At 41.5% G+C, this 23,878-nt stretch overlaps 1 protein-coding gene across 3 annotated transcripts in view; it reads left to right on the forward strand.

Annotated features, from left to right (window-relative positions):
- arhgef4 (Rho guanine nucleotide exchange factor (GEF) 4) overlaps window positions 1-23,878 on the forward strand; it is a 111,237-nt gene that overhangs the window by 6,880 nt on the left and 80,479 nt on the right. Inside the window, exon 1 of one of the 3 annotated variants that reach the window (XM_071485558.1) lies at window positions 19,127-19,242. The exons of the other annotated variants lie outside the window; for them this stretch is intronic. Coding sequence (XP_071341659.1) covers window positions 19,204-19,242 — 39 coding nt within the window. The 5' untranslated portion in view covers window positions 19,127-19,203. Of the gene's footprint in view, window positions 1-19,126; window positions 19,243-23,878 lie in introns of those variants that run through there. 3 annotated transcript variants of the gene reach the window in all.

Consider the following 23,878-nt stretch of genomic DNA (forward strand, 5'->3'; position numbering starts at 1 on the left):
AATCGTCATTTCTATGGGTTTAATCCCTTGGTCTTTTAGTTATGGAGAGGAGGACACCTCTGCGGAGAATTTGTCTGCTGGTAAAAATCTCCCAAATGTCTGGTTTATAAGTTATCAAAGAAACAAATGTAATAAAGGTGAGCAGCAACCTTGCGTCTGCTTTAACGGTTCTAATCTCCGGATCTGCTTGTTTTGGAGAGGAGACCTCTGTAGATAATTTGGCTCCCTGTAAAAACCTCGGGACCAAACTCCATCTTTTCCTGTTGCTTTGATTGAGAGACTGCAGAAGTTACATACTGTGCGTTGTAGATCCAATGATTGTCTTATTGGTACATGAAACAACACACTCTCACCGATACAGAGCTTTGTTTGTCTTTTTTTAAAACAGTGCTATTGTCAGTCTGAACACCCTGCCTACAAGGTCACTTTGAAGATAATTAAAGCCTGTTGAATGTATAACAGTGACACTTTGTATCCTGATTGTGTGAACGATGCCAGGGAATTACCCAGAATTCATCAACTTCATCTTGGACAGATGCCTGCCTCTGAAATTCTTCAGATTCTGCGCTAACAACCTGAGAGCTGAATGAAAAACTGCACACACTGGTGTCAGATGCTAAAATTAACCATTACACAGTGTAAGAGGATTTGAGGCTTTATTGGCGCCTTTCACCTTTTACCTGCTTTAATGTTTTTTGGATCGCTGCTAATACACTTTATATATGAGTTTCAAAGACTCACATGACTCCAGCTACTGACTCAGTAGTTGAAACCACATGTCACAGGAGGCTTATATTGCTGTTAGTTGTGGTGTCCCGTGTCAGAAGAGCATAATTATTCTTTACTTTGACTTAACTCTTTAAAGAGAACCTCAAAAGTCAAGTGCTGGTTCATACCACATGACTCAGAGTAGAGTTGACTGCATAAGCCTTTAAAATCCCTCTGTGTTGTTGAAGCAACTTCACACTGCAGTAGAATCAGTCCCAGTGCTGTGACCCCCACATGAGCCTGAATATCCCAGATCATCCAGTCTGCCCGTTGGTGACTTGTCTGATGGATTCCCTGAGGGAGTGGAGCTTATTAGGACAAAACCCAAAGTCTATTCCAAACTTTGTGGACACAGTGTAAGGAAATACTACCTTCTCTAATTCACATAACGACAAGGAGTTAAGTCTGGTGAACTCAGAAACCACAGCACACAACAGTAATAGAACTGTGGGAGCTGTCTGGACCTGCTGCCGCTCAGCCTGCTGATTCTGTTGGGTTTCCTACTTTTAGACTGGGATCATAATCAAGAAACTCAACAGTAATGTGATACTGAGATACTATGACACTATTTTTGTATTATTGTTAAAACAGAAGGCCTTCGCACACGTACAGGAATCAAACAACCCTCATGTTGCCTGCATCTTTTATCTTTTCAGTTATTCAAGGAAGTTTCAGAATTGGTGTTGTTCTGATGTAACAGGAAAATTGTGACAAAAATTGAATGTGTGTGGATGAGACTTGTAGCTGTGCAGGTTGTTGTGGGTCACAAGCATAACGGCTCCTGAATCAACTTTATTTTTATCAATATGACAAACATCAAGTGAATTGCTCGTATAGCCACCTCTACCGCAGCTTCTCTCTCTGTCAGTGGGATACCCACCGAGCACTTTATTAGAAACACCTGGACACCTGCTTATTCATAAAATAATCAGTGCATTGAATCATGGTGATGAAGGTCAGAAGCATCAGTTAATGTTCACATCAAACATCAGAATGGGGAAAAAATTCTGTGAACTTTCTGTATTTCAGAAACTGCTGATCTCCTGAGTTTTTACTCAGAATGTTGTGAAAAACAAAAACATATCTTGTAGGCTGACGACCTTAAATCGTGGATGATCTTACTTTGGCATATGGCTACTATTAATTACAGATGAATCATTAAAAGATGCTATATTTCGATATTTAATTTGAAAAGTTCCACTGCTGCTCATCAAGCCATCGTTCATGGTTAAACAGCTAGCCTGCAGCTGCCGACGGCAGTCCTTGTTCTGCTGACTGGATTTATTGGGTAGTAAAGGGTTAAGGCTCTGGAGATACCATATGACATACACAAGACCTGTGATTGGTCAGCTTCGGTTGCTTGTGATCTCTTATACCAGTGGAAGAGGTTGATAGGAAGACAACATGAAGGAAGTTGAACTGCTGCTTTTCACATTTAACAGACATTTCAACTGTAAGCCTGATCACCCCAATCACCACTCTGCATCACAATAAATGGAAAAAAAAAACATAACAACATAAAAACGCAGGAACTGCGTGGCGGTAGTTGCCTGTTTTGTAGGTGGACGGGAAATAGAAGTTGCATGGATGTATAATTCAAGCATAATACTGCCTGATTGTAATTGCATGGCAGTAGTCCCCTTTTCTGTAGGGAGATTAGCATGATGTGACCCGATTCCGTACAATACATCAGTCTAACGTTTGTGGTGCTATCGATGCATGAAATCCAACGCTGAACTATGAATCAAAACCTGCAGTGGGACTACTGTTAACCCTCAGCATCAAGTATAAACCCAGTGAAAGGTGTAAAGCACAGTAATATTTTTTCCTTGAACTCTCTTTTTTAGCATTATTCATAAAATATGATAAAATACTTTAAATCAGTTGAAAATGGTCTGGGCGTGTCGATTTCCCACAGTTATTTTTCTTTTCTTTTTAAACTGAGAACCAATGCTTGTGGTTAAAAATAGTTTGGTCAGGAAAAACCTCAAACCTAGCAACTGTGCAGCAGATCCAGAAGTCTGCACGGACAGGCCATTTTTTTTTTTCCTGGTAACTGTATGTTTTGTTTTCAGTGGCAGTTGCTCACAGTGCTGTAGTCAGTGCATTTGTGTTTGAAGGCATCTCAAAGGGCTTTTAGCGTTTAAAGCTGCCAGGACGACACTGGTGCCAAGTGCTAACTGCCACCTTCTCTGTGAGTCCTTTTAATAGGCCAGTATGAGGAGCACAGCGTGGGTCTCTGTGTGTTTCAGTCTGCAGCACATCACAGCAGATTATCAGTGTCGGGGCCTGTGTGGAACTTACGCTTTTCAACTCAAGTTCACATCGTGCAGCCAGATGTTGAGCTCAACCTTGCATTTATTTATTGTTTTGGTAAAAACAATTGTAGCACAACATAGGCCTGGGCCTAATATAATATCGAATATTGCAGCATTTCCTGCCATATGCAATATTTTTTAACATTTAATTTTTTGCAGTATATAGTCAGAATAATATTACTATAAATGCAATTATATTATAACAGCCCATGCCGTGATATCCTGAAGTATGGGTTGGACTGTATATCAATACAACAACACAGCTAGTGACCAAATTTTATATGCAGCTGGGCATGATTTGAAATGCCTTGATTCTAGTGCTAATACTATTAAAACAGATGAATTTTGATACACTCAACAAGCATTTTATTTGGAACATCAGTACATCTGCTTATTCATGTAATTGTTCTATCCCATCAAACATCAGAATAAGGAAAAAATGTGATCTCCCCGTGGCATGGTTGTTGGTGCCAGACGGGCTGGTTTGAGTATTTCTGAAACTGCTGATCTGCTGGGATTTTCACACACAAAAGGCTTCAGAGTTTACTCTGAATGCAGCCAAAACAAAATATGAAACAATAGGACGCCTATTTTATGCTGGTAATCCAATTCAAAACTTATGGAAATCCTTGCATAATAGGCTGAGCTCCAAGTCCATAAATATAGAGTTCTTCTCTTTCAAGTCTAAAGGTAATTTTGAAGAACAAGCGTATTGAATTTCTAGTTCATAAAAAACACAGACAACATAAACGTTTTCCACTTGAAGCGAAGGTAAGGTTCCTTAGCGCCACAAAAAGTGATGACCCCTACATCAGAATACATTGGCAAAGGTGTCTTTCAGTACTCCCCAAATTATGCCCCTCCCGTAGCACTAGTAACATACAAGTCCAGTAGTTTTTTATTTTTTTTAATTTTAGGTCACCTTAATCCTCAATCACCTCGATCCAGCCCTGGCTCTTAAGGATTCAAGATGGCAGGTGTAGTAAATGGTAGCATCTCTGTGATAGCAGTCATTGTCTTCCCAGAATTTGAAGGTTTGATTGTGCTATCGTTTTCAAAAGTGTTATACCATCATATTTCTAGTTTGAATCCTAAAGTCTGCAACTGTTTGTGAAGTTCAGAATTAAAATGTCCAAGGTTTGAGAATTAAAAGGATGGATGGGATTATAATCTATTTGTAATGCACCACCACGTACCTCAAGTAAAGTGCTAGCTGGAATTACAAACATAGCTTTACAAACAGCTTGGGGTTGCTGGACAGCCCTCCCTCCCTCTGGCCCTCCCTCTCTTCTCTCTCATGGGCTTCTCTTGTGTGGTTGGACTGTATGAGCTCAGGCTGCTGTGGAGAGACTGATACCTCTATGAAGAGAGAGGGAAAGTTGTGTTTCCGCTTGTCTGCATCTGCCACCGCAAGCCGCCGCAGGATGTTTTTAAAGATCTGCTATGGCACAGGTGAGGCTGTTTCTCTCTATGGGAACATGGGAAAAACTGTGAGGCAGCAGGAAGAGGAGATCAGGTCTGCAGAGTCTTTTTATGTGACAACAGTAGGAGTTTGTTATGTAATGACCACCCTCATTAGTTCCACTGAGTTTGATTTTGTGTTCACTGTGTTTGACCAGAGCTTCACTGGGTCGTACATACTCTCAGATGACCAACTGAGCTCTGACAGGTCATAAAACAAAACATATGATGTTTGCTTTTCTTTGTGAGCCATGGAATTAGTCCAGAAGTTTATTCTGCAATGGCACTCATTGTAAGCCACTCTGGATTAGGGCTGGGATCCTACCTCAATGGAGATGCAAAGTGGGAAGAGCTGGTTCCGGAAGTACTTTTTCATCACTGAATTCCCATTTGAAAGGCTTCTTTTATTGAATGACTGTTCATTCTTTGGATTTTAGATTTCCTTTCATACTGCAGTTGGCAGATGAATTCATCCAAAAGCGACCCGAAATCTGAAAGTGAACTGGTCCATACTGCTGAATATTAATGGCACTACAAGAGCAGTTGGTCATCTAACATTGTATTTGATCAAATGAATAGGACTTTTACTTTTAAAAACCCCAAGTTGCACCTGAATTGTGTCTGTACCTACCAGTGTGGAGAACTGTTGAGCACTGAGTCAGTACACAGTTTTTTGTTTGATTATTGGTCTTATTTAGAAATGCAAGGGTCCACTGCCATGTTCAAGTGTGTCTGGTTGGTGTTTCCTTGTAAAAGATCCTTTGCTGCATAGGAATGCATTAAACAAGGATCATGAGGTTCCCCACTTGAATATTTGGAGACTCTATATTAAAACCAGTGGTGGCAGGAAGTATATCTAATAGCTGTGACCTTCTTTAAATTCCAGCCTCTCTTACTTTCTTTTGCTTCTTTCTTTTCCTTTCTGACAAATATACTGTCACAGTGTGAGCGGACACGTGAGATGGTCTGCGACCCCTCCTCCACGCATGACCTGTGTGTTTGCAGAAGTGTGAGAACCCCGCAGACACACGGAGTCATCAGTAAACGGGTGTCTGGGGCGAACCCGTCACATTCCTCTCAGAGGGGTAGGGCTGGAGTGGGGTTGGCTGGGTGACAGAGTGGCGGGCCGCCGTCCAGTGTTTAGCGCACAGTTGCAAAGTTGACACAAGAGAGATACTCAGGAATTTGTCTCATTTCACATCCAGCTAAGCTTGGAGGAATGGATGGTGGGGAAACACTCAGCTGCCCCGTTTCCCATGCTCCCTCATTACATCTATGCCTGAGAGAGAGGCTGTAGTCTTCTCATTTGACTTTCAGTGTCTCAGCTTTGGCCTTGCATGTTCCCAGGCTCTGATTAAACGACAGTTTACATACTTCCTTTCATTAATGGTTGTTTATTATAACATGTGAATAAGTCATACTTGCAAGGTTGGATTCCTTTACCACGTTAATTTTGATATAAAGGAAGCAGAATCCCAATGGATTCTGGATCATCATTCGATTGAGGTAAAGTGTGTTTTACATGGATTGGAAGTCCTAAGTCATCTCAGTACATTTTAAGAACATAATGAAGGTAAATATTATGGTCAAAGCATTATTATGTAAACAATGTCAGAGACGGCAATAATATTAATGATAATAAATTGAATTGAAGTCAGGTTGTCATTTAAGTTACAATGACAATTTTAGTGAGGCCATCCTAAATTTCATGGCAGGCCATTCAAAAGTTGTTGAGAGATTCCTCTCTAGACCAAAGGGATGCTGCTAGCTTCACTAAACCATAGTTGTGCTTTGAATCTGGCTGCCATCCAAATTCCTTATTTCATCGTTATGTGCTCCTTGCTCCTTGCTTGAAATTGTTCAGTCCGCCATCACGAAGGAGGTTCTAATTGCCTTATTTCTGCCCTGAAGAGCTAGGACACATGAGACCAGTCCTTAAACAGACTAAGGGTTGCTGTGGTGGTTGGAGTTACACTGTGTTCAGGCACTCATTGATTGTATTTCTTGCCCACTGGCCCCACCATCTTTTTTTTTTTTACTGAGAAAAAACCCATTTCATTCATTTTTGCATATCAGTCGTTGTTCACGTTTATCAAATACAAAACTCTAATTTGTAAAATTGTAGTTCTTACAATACTTAGTCGGGCGTTACATTATTAAACTGACAGTGTTTGCTCTGTGCAGCAGCGGCAGAGTCACTGCACAGAGTAGCAGAGTCTTATCACGTGACGAAAGGAGAGTTGGCTGGCAACACAATGGTGGAGGATTTGGTGTCAAAGCGAAAAGCAAAAGCACCTATTTGGGAAGATTTAGGATTTAAACCCAATGCCAAAAGGAAACCCGATAACATCAGTTAGGCAATCTACCAGCTTTTCCTGATTAAGGTGGCGGGGGATGGATGCAGGTAAATTCAGTTGTAGTGACAGTAGAAAGTAATATTCACCGAGGTGAAACATAAACAATATGATTGCATAACTTCAGTATGAATAAGAAGCAGTAGAAACACCCAAAATAATTTACAAAGTGACGCAAATGATATACTGATATGCTGCTTTATTGTCTAAGAAAATATCAAGAGTATGTGATGCAGATAACATTTGTCACTGTATTTCCATGTCGGGAACCTGTATGAGTGATGACTCAGTGTTTCCAGTAATCTGATTGGTTTGTTGCCAGGATGTTGGCAGATTTTGATCTGGTCTTCTGAAGTTAATGAGTCAGCCTTTGTTATACTGAAAAAAACAGTTCAACTGGAAGATGGGTAAGATGCAGAGGACAAGCCTCCGGCAGCAACATGCCCCACCCACCGCTTCCACAAAAACACCCCTCACGCACATAACAGAAACAAACCTGACCCCAGAGCCCTTTAGATGAGAGGGTTTCCATACGGAGAGGTCAAAAACATAGCAGGTCATGTGACTCATGTAGCTCTGAATAGTTCCAAGTGATTCAGATCCATAGTTTTCCATAGGGAACAGCAGGATTTAGCAGTAAACAAATTAGTCTGAAACAGTACCCTAGGCCACGCCATCGTCTGTGATATCTGGTCTCACATCTTGTTGGCTTTTAGATATCAATATTGATATTGATCTATCTATTAAATGAAAAATGATATAGTTTGGCACTAATATGAATATAACTTTGAAACCTATGCTGAAGATATACTAATTTAACTCCTATATTTTCCTATATGTTAGCTAGTAAAATCTATTGATATGTTAATTTACAGGATGGTAATGAAGTCATTATCAAATAAAATATATTGTTAGCATCCTGTGATAGTTATTGCTAAATCAAAAAATTTATGAAGTGTCGCAACTGTGGCTGACTTCAACGTCTTTCATGACAAAAACGAGTTGGTAACATTGCAACTCTGCAGCGTCATCACAGAATCAGGCTCCTCTTCCAGCAGCAGTCTGCCTTGACTGAAACACACCCGCTCCCTAGGTAACAACAATATGTGACGTGAATGCGCCCATCCCTCAGAAGCAGCAGCATGTGGTAGAACAGGCCCCTCCCCCATGACAGCTTCCTGTCCACATGCTGAAGTGTCCACGAGCATCCTGCAGCCCAAATTGCATGGTAGGTTGCTGCTGTCGCGTGTGACAGTGTGTGTGTGTGTGTGTGTGTGTGTGTGTGTGTGACAGTGTGTGTGTGTGTGAGTGAAGAAGAACAGATAAAGTGCTTTGTATAAACACGGTCCATTTAACATCTATACTCTCGATGAAACTTCCTTTGCATTAGAACAGCTTTCTTCACATGAAACAAGTGCTTCCTCTCAGATATAATAAAAAATAAAACTCATGCAGCCAAACAGTGGATTTAGAAAAGGTTTGATGACATTTGCAAGTTGTCACTGTTTCTCTAATTCCCCAAATCAACCCCTAGTGAACTTTCCTCACAGTTAATATTATATAAAAATATTCTGCTAGCTAGCGTGATTAATGACACAATAAATCTCATTGTTGAACTGTAGTGCTATTATAGTGGGCCACTAATTGCTCTGAGTCAAATGCTCACTTGCCCACCCACTATTCTGCCCACCACACCCTCTTCACTATGCTATATTTAAATAGACTCTTTACATTTCAGGCTCCTGTTATCTTTAGCCAGACTGTGCTAAAGTAGAAGAGTGGTATATGGATACAGTTTGTACAGGACTGAGCTGCTGAGAATGCACTGGAAGCTGCTGCAGTCATAGTACAGGAAAGGAGCCAGCTTAGGTGAATGAGAGTGAGTTACAGTCTGCGTTTGTGTGTGTGTTTGTGTGTGTGTGTGTTTGTGTGTGTTTCCTAGCCTAGTACTACTTGGCTCCCCTGCTTCCTTCCAGAGCCTGACCACAGTCCTTCCAATTAAAGAGGACCAAAAGGTGAAGCCAGACTGGGAGCAAAGTTAGCCCATTGTGGCCTGGTCCTTTCCTCCCTTTTCCCTCTGTGGCATCCATGCTAATGGAATCTAAACAGCACCAGTCTGACCGCAGAGTCCACCTTCCTCTGCTTATTTCTGTTTTCCATTTGACTTTAGCATGCAATCAAATATCACGGCACGCTTGCTTTCTCACACAGCATTGTGTATGCGGTGACTCTTCTGCATTTAGAGGCCTGATTGACAGAGCAACTGACAAAAACAAGTGAACGGTGCCTTGTGGACTCTGTGTTTGAAGAACCAAGAGATCTCACAGCGAGTCTCAACCGCCGATAAAGACGTGTTCAGAGATGAGTGAACAGGGAGGCAGCCAGAAGACAGTCAGCAAGAGGAGGCTTAAGGAGGTCAAAATCCACATCACGTCCTGCGTTTAGGGGTCTTAAAAACAGTGCTGATGTTTCTGTACATATGAGGCAGATTATTACATATAAAGAAGGTCACACACACACTCAGCAGAATGGACGGCACAGTGAGTCGACAACAATTCCAGACCTGTCTGACTCTTGTATTGGATTACATGACAGTGTACAGGGCCACAGACAGGGGGCAGCTCGCTGTCTGCTATCATGTTTGTACACCCATCCAGCACGTCCATGACATCATTTGTTTTATGAGAGTGAGCCAGGGCTTTAGAGTAGGACTGTGTACTTTGATCCACCTCTAACCCGGATTCTTCCAGCAGCTGAAAATAGCGGGAGAGGGAGAGAGAGAGAGAGAGAGAGAGAGAGAGAGAGAGAGAGAGAGAGAGAGAGAGAGAGAGAGGGGCTGGAAGGGCCGGTAGGTGAGCAGAACGGAGCCAAAGAAAGCATTCCTCACAAAGGAGGATGAAATGAGCCAGAGGGAGCATAATGACTACTGACTGCTTTTCTTTTTCTGGATCTGTGGCTTTGGTTTCTTACCCTGGTCATTAGGTTTCTCTGGCCCTCCAGGACCAGCACAACACTGAGTGTGTGTGTGTGTGTGTGTGTCAGAGAGAGAGAAAGAGAAAAAAACAAGGGGGGGTCAGACAAGGGAACGGGGCATAACTGACATGGTTCCTTTGTGTTCTCTTCACAAATCGGTAACAGGACCTTTCTGAGGAGGATCCTGTCCAGTGACTCCACTGAAAGATCCGACTGAGCATCATTTTTCATAAGAGTTACACAACATGTTAATGAGCTTTGCTCCAGTGGCTCTCTGCTTCTCTCACCATCCTGTTGCTCTTGACAATGTCCAGCTGGTTCTCACTGTCAGCTTTCATTAGAGCTCAGACCACACAGTCTGACCAATTCAGAGCTCACACACACACATGATTAACTGCACTTCCTAACAGGAGTCCCATTGATCCTGAAGTTTGACATCAAGTGTAAATGGACTGCAATTATGTAGTGCGCTGCTTTTCCAATCTTAACAACCATTCAAAGTGCTTTATACTACAAGTTGAATTCACCCATTCTCACACATTCATACAGCGCTTGCTATATATACAGCAGGTCTATCACACACTCACACATACACTGATGGCACAATGGGGGCAATTTGGCGTTCAGGAGTGGCGGGGATCAAACCACCGACCTTCTGGAAGACGCTCTCTGCCTTATGTCAGAATCTCTCCGAGGAATCGCGCAGAAAGTTGGACAAGGATGAAAAACACTATCACCACAGAGTAGGACAGGTGAAGCTGAGGGATTGGAACAATGTGCAACTCTCTCAGCTGCAGAGTAGAGACTATGATGACGAGCTGTAGTTTTCCTGACAGTTCTAGTTTGGAGTCTTTACAAAGCAGGAAAACGCTGCACAGTTAAACGGCAGCACTGTTTCTGTGGACTTTTATATGTAAAAAAAATGAACAGAGGTGGTGCAGTAACCCATCAATCACTAATGACCATATTTTGTGTGTTCAAGTAAAGCTCCGCTGATTTTTTTTTTTGAAAAGGGTGGAAGCACAAAAATTTGCATGACACGTGGCTACACATGACAAAATCCCACTCTGGATCAAATATTCTTGAAATTGAACTTGTTTTGAAAACAATGCTACCAAGCATTTGATGATAAGTTTTTGAGACGGTCATTTCTGAATCATACTATATGTAGTCATTATATGTAGTATAAACGTTATTCGATAAATGAAAATCCCATAGGAATATTATACAAAATGTTGCTAAGGTCTGTACAATGGAAATACTGGACCATGAAAAAGAAACAGATCATCTTTTCTCTTTTTGAATCTATATTTTAAGAATACATGTGTATCAACAATGATGAATATTAAAAAAAAAAAAAGGATATAAAGAAAAACTTGGAATGGAAAATATAAAATTGTACTGTGGACAATCTAATATACAATACAGATTGGATATTCTGTATCTATCACTACGCTCACTGTCAGTCAGATCCATAACAAAACAGGGAAAACATTATTCAAATCAAGCCCATTGTTGCCCCTTGTGTTCCTCGAATAATTGTTTTATTTATGAAATGTCAAAAAATCATTAAGCAAAAAAAAAAACAAACAACTTAATTGTCAACCATCTTGTTTTGTCTGAACTATGTTATATGACAAGTAGAGGCAGCAAATCTTCCATGAGAAGTTGTAGCCTTTTTAAAAATTATTTTTTCTTTATAAATGACTGAAGTGATGAATTTATTATCAGAGTAGTTGCAGATTATTTTTTGTGTCTATCAACTAATCGATAATTCATTTCAGCGACATACCCTCATCATCATAATCACATATCGTGTGATTTGTAACTAAAAAGAAGGAAGCAAGGACCTTGTTGTTTGAGCGGTTACATGATTCACAAGGTCAGATACTAAAAGTTGTTATCAAGCATAGGTGAGGCCTCCTGGAGTCTCTTCACTTCAGAAAGTTGCTGAAACGTTTTCACCCCTACACCAAAGTTGCATCGTTCTGCCAGTGTTTGGCTAGTTAGGGTTGGTTTCCTGCTTCGAGAAGCTTGATAAACAAGGACCCAGATCCTGCTGATGGATCCGAATGGAAGGGGTCTGGTGGCACATTCTCAGCCTCATCAAGATGCCGAGCTTTGGACAAGTGATTTGCATGTCCCTCTCATCAATAATTCAGTTGGAGGAAACAAAGCGCAGTGTTAAGTGGCTTCTTGTGGAGAACGGAAGGGGTGGAGAGGAGTGGAGGGGCCCTTTACACAAGCACCAATGCTCTCTGAGGTTCACAGAGCTGGCCCGCGCCTCGGCAGCGCTTGTTATGCTAATGAAGGAGTGGATGCATGATGATTTCCTCCTGTAACTGTTGGTTACCCAGGAAATATGGAGAGCCCACTGTCTTTCACTCATTTGTGTAAAGAAAACAAGAGATTGGTGCTGTTCTTGTTCTCTTTGGATTGAAGCAGTATCACTGTGGAAGTGTGGTGATTCTATTTAGTCCAAAAGAAGTGAAAAAAAAAATCATTTACATTTTATGCATATATAGAAATGTCCATGATTAGTGAGGGTACATCACTTTGACGTATAGTGATTATCTGTACTCAGAATTTCAGGTCATCAGTACTTTAACCATATTGTTTGAAAAGGTTTAAACCAAACCTGAGTTTGGCATCATACCTAAACAATTTATCACCATAATTGGAGAAATATAAACATGTTATGGCAAGTTCAGTGAACACAATGTGACAATATGCCTAAATATGGTTAATTTGGCGCAATTTATCTAGTGTTAGAAAAGTTTTTTATTTAGCTGAGCAAATATACGATCAAAGAAAACCATAGTTTTCCATACTATTAATTTAAAATCAAACCAGCTGTGATTGTTGGTGAAGTGATTTGGAATATTAAGCTTTTTATTTACAAAAAATGAAAATAAATTTAAAAAGAGTCTGTTCGTCTTTGAGGCAATTTCTTCAAATTTGGAACACACATCCACTTGACCTTTATGATGAACTGGTTACAATTTGGTGGTCAAAGGTCAGAGGTCTGTGACTTCACAAAACCTGTTTTTGCCCATAACTCATCTAAAACTCAATAATTGCTAATTGTTATGTTAATTATGACAACATTTAATGCAAAAGTCTGACAGGATAAAATGGTGAAAGGTCAACGTCACCGTGACATTGTAATGTTCTGAAAACACTTTTCTGGCCATTATTCAACGTCGGGAACAGAAGGGGAGATTGTGACCATGTTTCCTGCAGCTTTACTGGTATTTGGAGGCATATGACCACGAGGCTTAAGGAAACCCTGTGTCCACCACATCAAACTGTGTCTTAGCTCAGTACTTTATGTTACTGGCATTTGCAGAATCAAAGCCCTGACACGCAGAGCGATGGTGGGCTGGTTGAGAGTATGTGAGAGACCATAACTAACTAACTAGACCTCACTGGTGGCTGTCGGGTCAATAGAAAATGATGCAAAGGTGGTGGAGGCAGTCGGTTTCTGAGTGGCTGTTTAAGTAGTGAAAAAATATTTTCACCAATTTAGTGTCATTTCTCTTCATTTTCACCTCAAACTGACAACATCAGGGCAAAGCAAAGAAAAACCTAAACCTTACAGTGTCAGCTGCTATTTTCTCAGTCAGCTGTTTCAGTTAGGTCACAGCAGTGTGAAAATGGTTGGCTGGTTTGCTTTGTTTTTCCTCCTGCATTGTTGTCTAGAATTGAAAGCAGACTACTGAGATATTTTCTCACACATGAGGAAAAACTAAACAGCCATCTCATTACCTCCATATTACCTCCACACTCTCTTAAACCTTTACTCAAGTGTCTAAAAGTCCTTCATCTCTGCATTTCTGCAACCATTTATTGACCTCATTGTTGCATAGTTTATCAGGTCTTTGACCCCTTAATTCCACTGGCAGTCTAATTGTTCAACTGTTTCTTCAACCAGAGAAACCGCTGTCGATTAGCACAACATCAGAACTATTTCAATCTCTGAATGAGACGGAAATGTGGATGGTTAAGGGGTCTGTGGAACCAGGATATTGCAGAACCTACATCTATGCCTGTGATCGCTTCCCTGTAGTCTCTGTGGTGGATGGGGGTTAGTTTTATCGGTCAGCTTTTTGCCCTTTGCTTCACACATACTTAACTGAGACTTATAAGGGGTCCCCAACATGCACTCTCAGTTGCCACTTTATAAGGGACACCTACATGTATCTAAAACTAATGCACAGTAAACAACAGCCCTGTAATAAATCCTACTTTCATGAAAGTTGAAATCAATTTTGTTGAAAATATTTCAAGTTTTTGGAGGTGTATTGCTGTAATAGCTGTACCTAATGATCTGGCAACTGAATGTATATTATAGATACTGCAGAAAAATCACTTTGCAACTCTGAACTTGCCAAAGTCTTATTCTGCCTTGTTATTTAGTATGTGTGTCCACACATACTAACCACACCGTACTGGAGACCAATGGGCTATTGAGCACTGTATAGAAGGAGACAATCTTTGATCCTTGCCTTGTTGAGTCTAGGGCAGACCAGCTCTTAACTCCTCTCTTCCTTCGTTAAAGGACTCATCTGAAGAGTCCATGCTCTTTGTTTTCCTGTTTGAGACAAAGAGCAAAAAAAGAAGGTTCAAGTGTTTTTCCCATGCCCTAGATCTTGTTCCTTTCGAGATAGCAGCCTGTAGCAATGAACGCCTCCAGTGTGGTCCATACATCCCCGTCCACCTCTCTGCTCTTGTGCCACCATTTGGACACTCGTTGTCGGCACTGAGCCCCTCTTTTTTGAATGGGTGGCCTGATCCTGTGAGTTTAGCATGTTACAGCGAAACATGCATTGTCATGTATATATGGTGGAATCCATCTTGTCCACCAATGAGAAATGTTCTAGAAAAAAAACAAACAAAAAAACACCCTGTCCCCTTCTCCTATTGACATCTTTTGTCAGTGCCATGAAAAACTTCAGTACATTATGTTCTTGTGGGCCCTCCAGCTGGAGAGCCTGCAGCAGCATTACTGCAGTGAAGCTGAAACCATGATCTCATGTGTTGACAGTCTCCTGGGCTTTGTACAGAGGTTTAACCTGTGACCTGTGGCCACATTATGTTTGGGAGCAGGCCTCAGCTCTTTTCAGCAGTTGGTTAAAGAGGAAGGCTGCTGATACACACTGTAATCTGGAGAGTCTGTGTACACGATGGAGGTTAACTATAGGCCTGTGCTGCAGTGGATGATCAGTGGTGCTAAGTGCCAGTGGTAGTGTGTAGAGTAAACATCATGAACACAAGAAAGTAAATGTTCACCTCAATTCCAGTTTCCTGTAAATGTCTGCCATCAGTAAGGCCAACAAGGTCAAGTTGCTAGAGATAATACAGGTGCATTGAGTATGTTAGCTTTTGTGCTGTACGACTCAAAACCACTGAGGACAATGAAAAGTCTGTGGTGATAAGGCTGTCTGCCTGGTCAGACCAGGAAGTGGCACTGCTAAATTCACTTCCATGGCTTTGTGAAATAGTGTTGTGCTGTCGGCAATATGGTGATTCTTTGCTGCTGAGCAACCCGGGAAACAAAGCAGTGTCTCAATGTGTGAGCTTGTTGGTGTGTTTCTGGTTCACAAGTTCCAGTGGAGGCTAAGACGTTGTGGCTGGCACAGAGCAGGCAGGCAAAGCTTTAAGCCTGTTTTGTCCTAATTGTGTGCCCGTGAATTGCCCCTACAGAAGCACTTTGCTCTGACTCACATGATATAATCAGCCAGACAACCCAGTTGTTCATTAAAAAGACTCTTTTCAGACAGAGTCTACCTAACAGCCTCCATGGTATTGGAGCACAAGTTTCACCTACATTTGATGGTTCTTTTCAGAACAACAAGTAATGCTCCAACCTCACCAAATGTCCTCTGAGGTCTCTATGGAGAATTTGGTGGATGACTTTATGGGATTCAGGGCCCTGTAACAACTCATCGGGTGTACACTGGAGATCACCATGAGTGGCCTGCAAAGATGCCTATATAGGGATGTCCTGTTCTGTACCAGGCCCAGCATAGTCAAGTTTCTGTATTGATTGCAAAACAATGCTGATTTCAACAGGCTTTTCTGCAGACAGAACTATGCACAATATTAGTCAGGCAGTGGCCTGACCCAACAGATGAGGGGAATTGTGGGTGTGACACTACGTCACACAGGTTGACGAGATATGATTCATCAAGGTCCAATTTGTAGCCAGTAACTCATTCATCCTCTCAAGTTCTGTCAGGTTGGATATGGAGCACTGGTCAGCCTTGAGCTTTAGGGATATTGAGACTTGTTCTGGTTCCAGTGTGGTGTTGTCTTGGCTGTGGGATCATATTGTGTCTAGAAAGTATTGCAGACACAATGCTTTCCAAAGTGATACCATTGGCCAGGTAATGAGCAGTACCTGTTTGTTTTTTTTTGTGTGTTTTGTGTTTTTTTGAGTGTTGGCCTTGCTCAGTTTTTGTCCCCTCAGACCAGAATCTTTTGCTCTTGATGTCTGTCTTTCAAACAACATTTGAGAAATGATCCGTAATTATAGAAAGTTCGGAACTGACTCTCTGACAATCATTAGTCATCAAACTCACAAGCTTTTGGTTACAGCTAAGAATCAACAATCATACAAATTAGCAGTTTGAGCTATAAATAAAGCACATCCCTCTTTGAAAAGAAGTTTGTCTGAGCAGCACTAGTCCAGTTCTGTTATGTCCATCTTTTCCGATGTAGCAAACATCTAAATAGGACATCTTGGCTCTTGAACCACAGCAGTCTTTCTCTCCCTCTGTAATCCTGACAGGCAACCAGCAGCCTGGCCAGAACACAGCCATTTATTTCAGGCCTTCTGGGAAGAGACATGCTGGGCTGCCAGAGAATAGCCTGAGTCATTGCTGCAGTTCGTTTGAGACTGCTGCTTGGTTTTAGGGATGCAAACGACACCAGGCAGCTGCACAATTTCAAATCAGGTTTATTTCTCTGAGGGGTTCAGATTCAGAAGTGGACAGTACATTATCTGTGCTCCCAGGGTTTAAATACTGAAAAAAATAATAGGTATAAAAAACAAAATCTAAACAGTCTTCCTCTCAGGGTTTCAAGGGATGGTTTGTCTTTAAGGTGAACCAGCAGATATCTTAAGGTGTTGAATGGTTTGTCTTAACTCCTTGAGGCTTTTTTTTTTTTTTTTACCTTTATTAGATAGTACCAGTATCAGTTATTAGTTAGTAGACAGTGCCAGTAAAGACAAACAGTAGGGTAATGACATGCAGCAAATGTTCTGGCCCAACCAGGGAATCACTGCTCAGGGCATTTGAGCCCATGTGGTATCCAATCAGCTATCAGGCCACCCCAGACTCCTCGAGACTTGAAGACTCTGGTTAGAGTTTAGTTACAGTTTAGCCCTGTAAGTGAGACCCACAGCGATAAGAAATGGCGTAAAGATGAGTTTCTCCTTAGAAAAGAAGATTAAGTAAAGAAGCGGCAGTTCCATATTTGATCCAGCAGGGTGCGTTGTTTTTCCACATTCTTCCGTGTGTTGGTCTCTAGCAGGTTTGTAAATCCTTTGGCTGTCCAGGTGTCCAGCTGGAAATATTTCAAATATGTCTAACATGTTTAAACAGCAGATGTTACCTGATCTTAGCTCGTTCTGGCTTCGTCTCACACTCTCCATGTTCTCTGTTGATTGTTTATGTGTTGCACATTCATTATTGGTTTACACACGCTGTGAAGCCCCTAAATAAAACAACAGATTCATGTGACTCATTATTCCACAATGTTGTTGACACTTAGAGGGGCAGAGCCTTGATTATAATCGCTGAAGCACAAACAAGTGAGATTTGAAACAGATTTTGAAGTGTTTGTTTATTAACTGCCTGCAAAGGTCAGATGAGAGTTACACTCACACACAAAAAAAGCTTTTATTATTATTATTATTATTATTATTATTATTATTAATTTATTCAGGGGAATCCCAGAGAGATAGGAATCTCATTTTCAAAAGAGAGACCTGAATGTACATAAAAACAGATGCTGCCTGTGAAATAAAGTAAAAGGGAGTAAAAGGGAGTCTTTACTGACTAGGAGAGCCTTTGAGGGGATTTCACTGTAATGAAGCACATGGTTTAGTTGCTCGTTGGTGTGAACGAGTAGCACAGGCCCTGCTGGCCTTTTGTTTTCACCCTGAGCTCTTGTTACAGGACAGCGAAGTCATTGTTTCCTCTTAGCAGATGTATTATTTATGATGCTGTGTGAGGACCATGCTTGTGTTTTTGTGACTTTACGCCTACACATGATGTTCTGGTGCCAAAGATTGTCATGTGTTACTTACATATTTAAACACAATTTTCCTAAATGCTAATTAAATAGCCTGTTTATCTGACTCATTAAAATAATAACAGCAGTATCTGCTAAATCTGACACACCTCATTTTTCACAAGCTGCTTGACCAAAATCTGTCCTGCTTTAAAATTGGGAAGTGGATTATCTTGAAAATGATTTATCTGATAAGTGGAAGATTAACTGAGAATGTGACTCCGGAAATTGACATGATGCTAACACTCTTTATTCTTTCGTAACTACAAAAACACTCAGTCCATTTGTGGTTTTACAGGAGTGTTACAGTGAGGAACATCTTCCCTCACAAAGGATCTTTGGTTGAGTGCAGACACCGGTTGCAGAGAAACAACAGCGGACAAGTTAAATATTGGCCTGTTAGCAAGTTACTCATGGAATTACTGTTAATTAGCTGATAAACTGAAGTGGTCAAAGTGCTAAAAATGAGAACCTACCTGGTTGATTTACGCATCACTCTGAAGAAAGAGGTGAGATAACAGATATGTTACTGATGGAGTTTGTGAATCCGTGTATTTTTGCCAACCTCCTGTTTCACACACTATATCAGTGCTGACACTGTAGAGTCTGGGCTGTGGTAAAGGAGAGCAGCGATCCTTAGGATCAGAAGTGTTTTTACAGACAAGCTTTTTTAATACTTCTTTGTAGCTTTAAGATATCCCTGCTAATGTGTATGCATGAAGACTCCAGCTTGTACAGTAAAGTCCTCCACCTGTGTGGGGCTCTGTTGGATAAGCTGTGTTATGCAACTCCCATGGCAAGACTTTCTTCTCCCTCCCTCCTCGTCTTTCTCTCTGTGATCGGAGCTAAGTCTGTTTTAAATAGCGGCAGGTTGCGAAGCTGGAGCTCCTACAGACCCAGAGACCTGGTACAGCAGCTGGAGTAGAAGCAAACTACTGGGGAGGGGAGGGCAGGGCAGAGGAGAGGAGAGGGAAGACGGCCGTTTGTCTGTCTGTCTGTCTGTCTGTCTCTGACTGAATTCTTCAAGAATGCTTAGTGTAATGTACTTCCTCCGCACTATATTCCAGGTAAGGCTCACTTTGTTCAGTTTGCTGAATAGGCAGATGCAGATCTTAGCGCTTTTCTGTGTAGTTTAACTTCACTGGCTGACCGAAGTTTCTCATGCTGTGCAGAAATGAATACCGTAACTTTATGTTGTTCATCATAGCTACACATCATTGTCCCCGCTCTGCACAGCTCTTGCTCAGGAATCAATCTCAGCTGTCAGTTACTCAAAGTGCGATGGCAGTGACAAGTCGGGGAAAAAAATGATCAGAAAATAATTTCTTAGTGTGAGAGTCCTTTTAACATGCACTGCTGCCTTCTGAGGTTTGCTTCTATCACATGCAGTGAAGCACTGCTTCAGTGATATGACATCATTTTGCTGGCCAGGAGGGGTCTAACCCACCCACCTCCCCACCCGGTCCTTGTCCACAGCCGGCATCCATCCTCAGCTAGTTTTGTTTGAGTTTGAGTTGAAATAATGCTTCGTCATGGAGAGGACACGTCGCATGAACACGAGGGTCATGAGGTTATTATCAGCTTTGCTGCAGATGGAGGCTTTGACAGCAGCAGGGACTCTTCAGCTTTCAGAGGATCTGCTGCTTCCCATCTGCTGCGCTCCACGTCAAACATTAAGACATCACACATCAACACTGCATTCAATCAAGCACTTCACTAAAGTACAAAGTAAAGACATTTGTACTTTATTGACAGTTTAACTTTCCTTCTGGCTTCACTACATTTCAGTGAGGAAATTTTGTGTTTTGCAACAACTAAATTTATTTGACTGCTTAATTAAGAGATTAAGATGAAGATTTCACACCTGTGGGAATTTAACACGGTGTATTGATCTCCTCAACACAATGGGATATAGCAGGTCATAATTTGTGTATATTGAAGGGAATGGATCGTACAGTGTAAAGTTAAGGCCTGCATGCTTGTGATATGAAGGGTACACTGATGCTTGTGTTGTGGCATTGTCCACGGCCTCAAAGACGGATGGCGCCCGTTCTAACGCCCCCAGATTGTCACAATGGTTCGCCTGGCAGCCAAGTGGATAATACAGTTAAGCTGGAAACAACATAAACCAACACTGAGACCTAGCTGAAGGACTCCTTGGACTTGTGGGTAATGGAGAGGGCTGTATCACCCCTCCAAGACTTGGATAATAAATTCAGTGGACCTTGGACTTCATGAGGTCCTACTTAGGGAATCACTATCACAATCTACTTAAGTCACTGTATTAGCTCACCATAAGTCTGTAGTAATGTGAGGTTTTGTTTTATTTTTGCTGAATTGCTGAATTGTCATTGTCATATTCACATCAGTTTCATCATTTAAGTTATTTGATAGTGAATTTTGTTGCATGTTTTATAAAATGAAAATTGAAAATATGATGAAGGCATCATTACTGAGGTACAAAGTAGGGCTGGGTTGAAAAAACTGATATTTTCTACTTTTCCGATTTCAATTCATAAAATGCCAAGACATGCAGACTTTGGCCTTCTCGCCTGGATGTGTGAAGCTGTAACCCCCCCTTAGTCTCATGTGACCAGGCTTCTCGTATGAGGTCACATAAGAGACGAAAACATGAGAGACGCAGCGCCACTAACAGCACCAGCAACAACTGATGATGAAAGCAAATCCATATAATAAGCCTTGTGTACCTGAGGGTTCACACTGTAGCTGGTGCATCAGGGTACATTAGCAACACACATTACTTACCTACTGATTATTTCTGGAGATGTGTATCTAAACTCTTGGTCACGTTAACATAAAAGGTGTGTTAATGTAACTGCTTTGGGATCCATTCATAATGTAAACATTAGTATTTTTAATAATGCACCAGGCTAGAGAAACATTTTATAGCACGAGTTCTCTGAGAATCTCATTCATATCCAAGCAAACTTGGTATTTTAACTGAAATATCTCTAACTGAATCGATATTGAATCGGAAGTCGAATTGCGACCTTGTGAATCGGAATTGAACAGCTCCGGTCACAACATGGAGGAAATGCTTTTTATAGACTGAGCTGATGTGACAAGAATCAATCTCCTCAGTGCCCTTAAAATCCCCAAAAATGTTCTGCTCTGAAACAAGACACATTTAATCTCTAGCCAAATGCTAAGATTGCCTTTGTGATTTTTACTATGGTGCGTAATGGCTCAACATGTGAAACTGCTGTCAGATTAATGTGAGGAGGTGCAAGTCTGAGAGGGACTTAAACCTGCCAGAGTCTTTCAGACACCCTGGAGCCTCCTGAGAGTTTTTAATCAGTGTGCTAACAACAGGGTTGGTGTAAACTCCAGGATGGTGATGGTTTCATTACACACTCGGTGACTCAGACAAAGAAGGTAAGATTTAATAACTGCTGTGGGAGCAGCGTGTCCCGCAAGAAAATCACTCAGGACGACAAGTGAGTTGTTCATCAGCCTGAGAGAGCACTGCCCTCCTGACCGGCTCTCACAGCCAAGACCAGACCCCCTTCACAGCGTTAACTAAACACACAGCGAGCAATAAAAGAGAGATGCTACCCAAATTTCCAAACTGTGGGAACTCACCACAGGGGTCTGATGAGGCTCATTTAATCTCCCTCCTTTCTCAGCAGCTTTTTATACACGAGCAAGTTAAATATTTTATAGATTTAATGAATGGAGTTCACTGAGCAAATGCTCGTAAAAATAATACACTGTAAAACACTGTTTTATTATTACATTGTACCAACAGTTCAGCATTATCCACAACGGCTGGGCTCTTGATTTCGAATGTGGTTGAACAGAGGAATACATTTCCAGAACAATGAGCTAAACAAATTACAGAAAAAATGGCAACTGTAGTATGGTTGAGTTTGGGGAAAGATTGTGGTTATAGCTAATTCAGATCAGAAGGCTAATCAACAGGATGCAAACTTCAGGATCAGACGTGCTACACACCTCCACCTCCGCACCATTACGATCTTATTTTACCTCATTTTATGAATGACACTCCTGCATTCCTGCACTGGCAATGAACACTGGAGCTGGATGTAAATTATTGGGGGTAAAACAGTGCAGCCTGGAACGCTGGGCTTTGTGGATTGAGGACAAAGATCGCGAGAAAAGATACATCAAATTGGATTGGAATAATGAGGATCCACTCTAAAATGGAATAGCGGTGCTGGAGAGGTTGTGTAGCCACATTGTTAGACACTGTGCTAACTTTATAACCTTACAGTCATCTTACCCTGCTGCTTGACCCCAATGAGCACACAAAGACTTATTTCACAGATTAACCTAATGCTACCTTTTGACTGTTACCTGAAAGGGGTCTTTCTCCAATTTCACACAATCATCACAATTATAGAATTTCTTTTGTGGCCCTGGAGGAGCCTGAAAAATAACTCTGATGAAGTCAACTGGATTGTGTAGTATTGGGGTTGAACTTTGACATTGCCATTTGCCAATCACGGAGAGCATAGATTGCTCATGTAGTGTGACCCTCCTGCACGTGGACGGATGATGAAATTAGCATCATTGTTACCCTCCAGACTATGTGAACGGTTTTAATTAGAGTTTAATGAAAGATGCCTTTTGTAGGATCTAGTTTTTTTAGAGTTTGACCCATCTGATACATCGCAGGTTGTCATTAATGATTTTGTCCCAGGTCTTATCTTATATGAACAGACTGTAAACAGCAACCTTTTATCTAAAAGGTGATTGATAATGAATAATAACCTACATCCCTCGAGTACGTTGATTCAGTCCTGTCTGTGACTTTTTGTCAACCTGAGTGAACTGAGCCAGTCAAGGCATTCGGTGTGTGCTGTTACCGGTTATGCCACAACACACACACAAACACACACTCTTTACCGCAGCCTTTCTGTCAGCTCGGATGTCAACATTAACCGTAGCTCCTGACCTGTAACTGCAGGACCTCTTGTATGGTAATGCAGCTACATGATTGTTCCTGATAAAGTGTTTGATGAGTGTATGTGGTTATCAAATGTTGGCAAACGTTTCAGTTAAAGCTTCATCCAGTCTGGTGGAGGTCATGACAAAGTCTGAGAACCAGTAACATCCATAACGTCCAGTTTACAGCAGGGAGCCAGTTTTATCTTCACCATTACAGACTGTGTGTCGACTGTTGGGGGCTGATACGACAGCAGTGTGATTCAGGCCTGAGGCATGTGAGTGGAGCTCAGAGCTGAATTCCATGGGAGTGATCCACACCCTCTTCCTCAGTCCACTGGGAGCCCAGTGGTCCTTGGTGGAGCATTAGTGGAGAGGAAGCACATGGGCACACACACACACACATGCAAAACACACCACCCACTTTTTAGACTGGTTTGATATTATTCTGGTGCAGCTTTGAAAGTGAGACGTAGCCATACACTGTTTCAGTACCATCGCACATGAGAGAATGGGCTTTCCAGGGTAGCAGTGGACGTCTTGTGTCCAGCGGTTAAATATTTACATATAGATATTCTAGATTTTTCAGTGAGGGACAAAGAAAACATGTAGGTAATGTTACATATTATATACTTATATGTCTTAACACATGTCTTAACTGGCCGTAACACATTCAGCCCAAATCACTGAATCCTCTTGGCTTCTCACCATTTTAACCTCAGTGTTGGCCCATTTAGCAAAAGTCCAGATTTTTGCACATCCAGTGCCAATTTT

The sequence above is a fragment of the Trachinotus anak genome, unplaced genomic scaffold (genome assembly GCF_046630095.1).
Source record: "Trachinotus anak isolate AG129_WGS33_773 ecotype Australia unplaced genomic scaffold, CSIRO_AGI_Tana_v1 ptg000009l, whole genome shotgun sequence".
Taxonomy (NCBI): domain Eukaryota; kingdom Metazoa; phylum Chordata; class Actinopteri; order Carangiformes; family Carangidae; genus Trachinotus; species Trachinotus anak.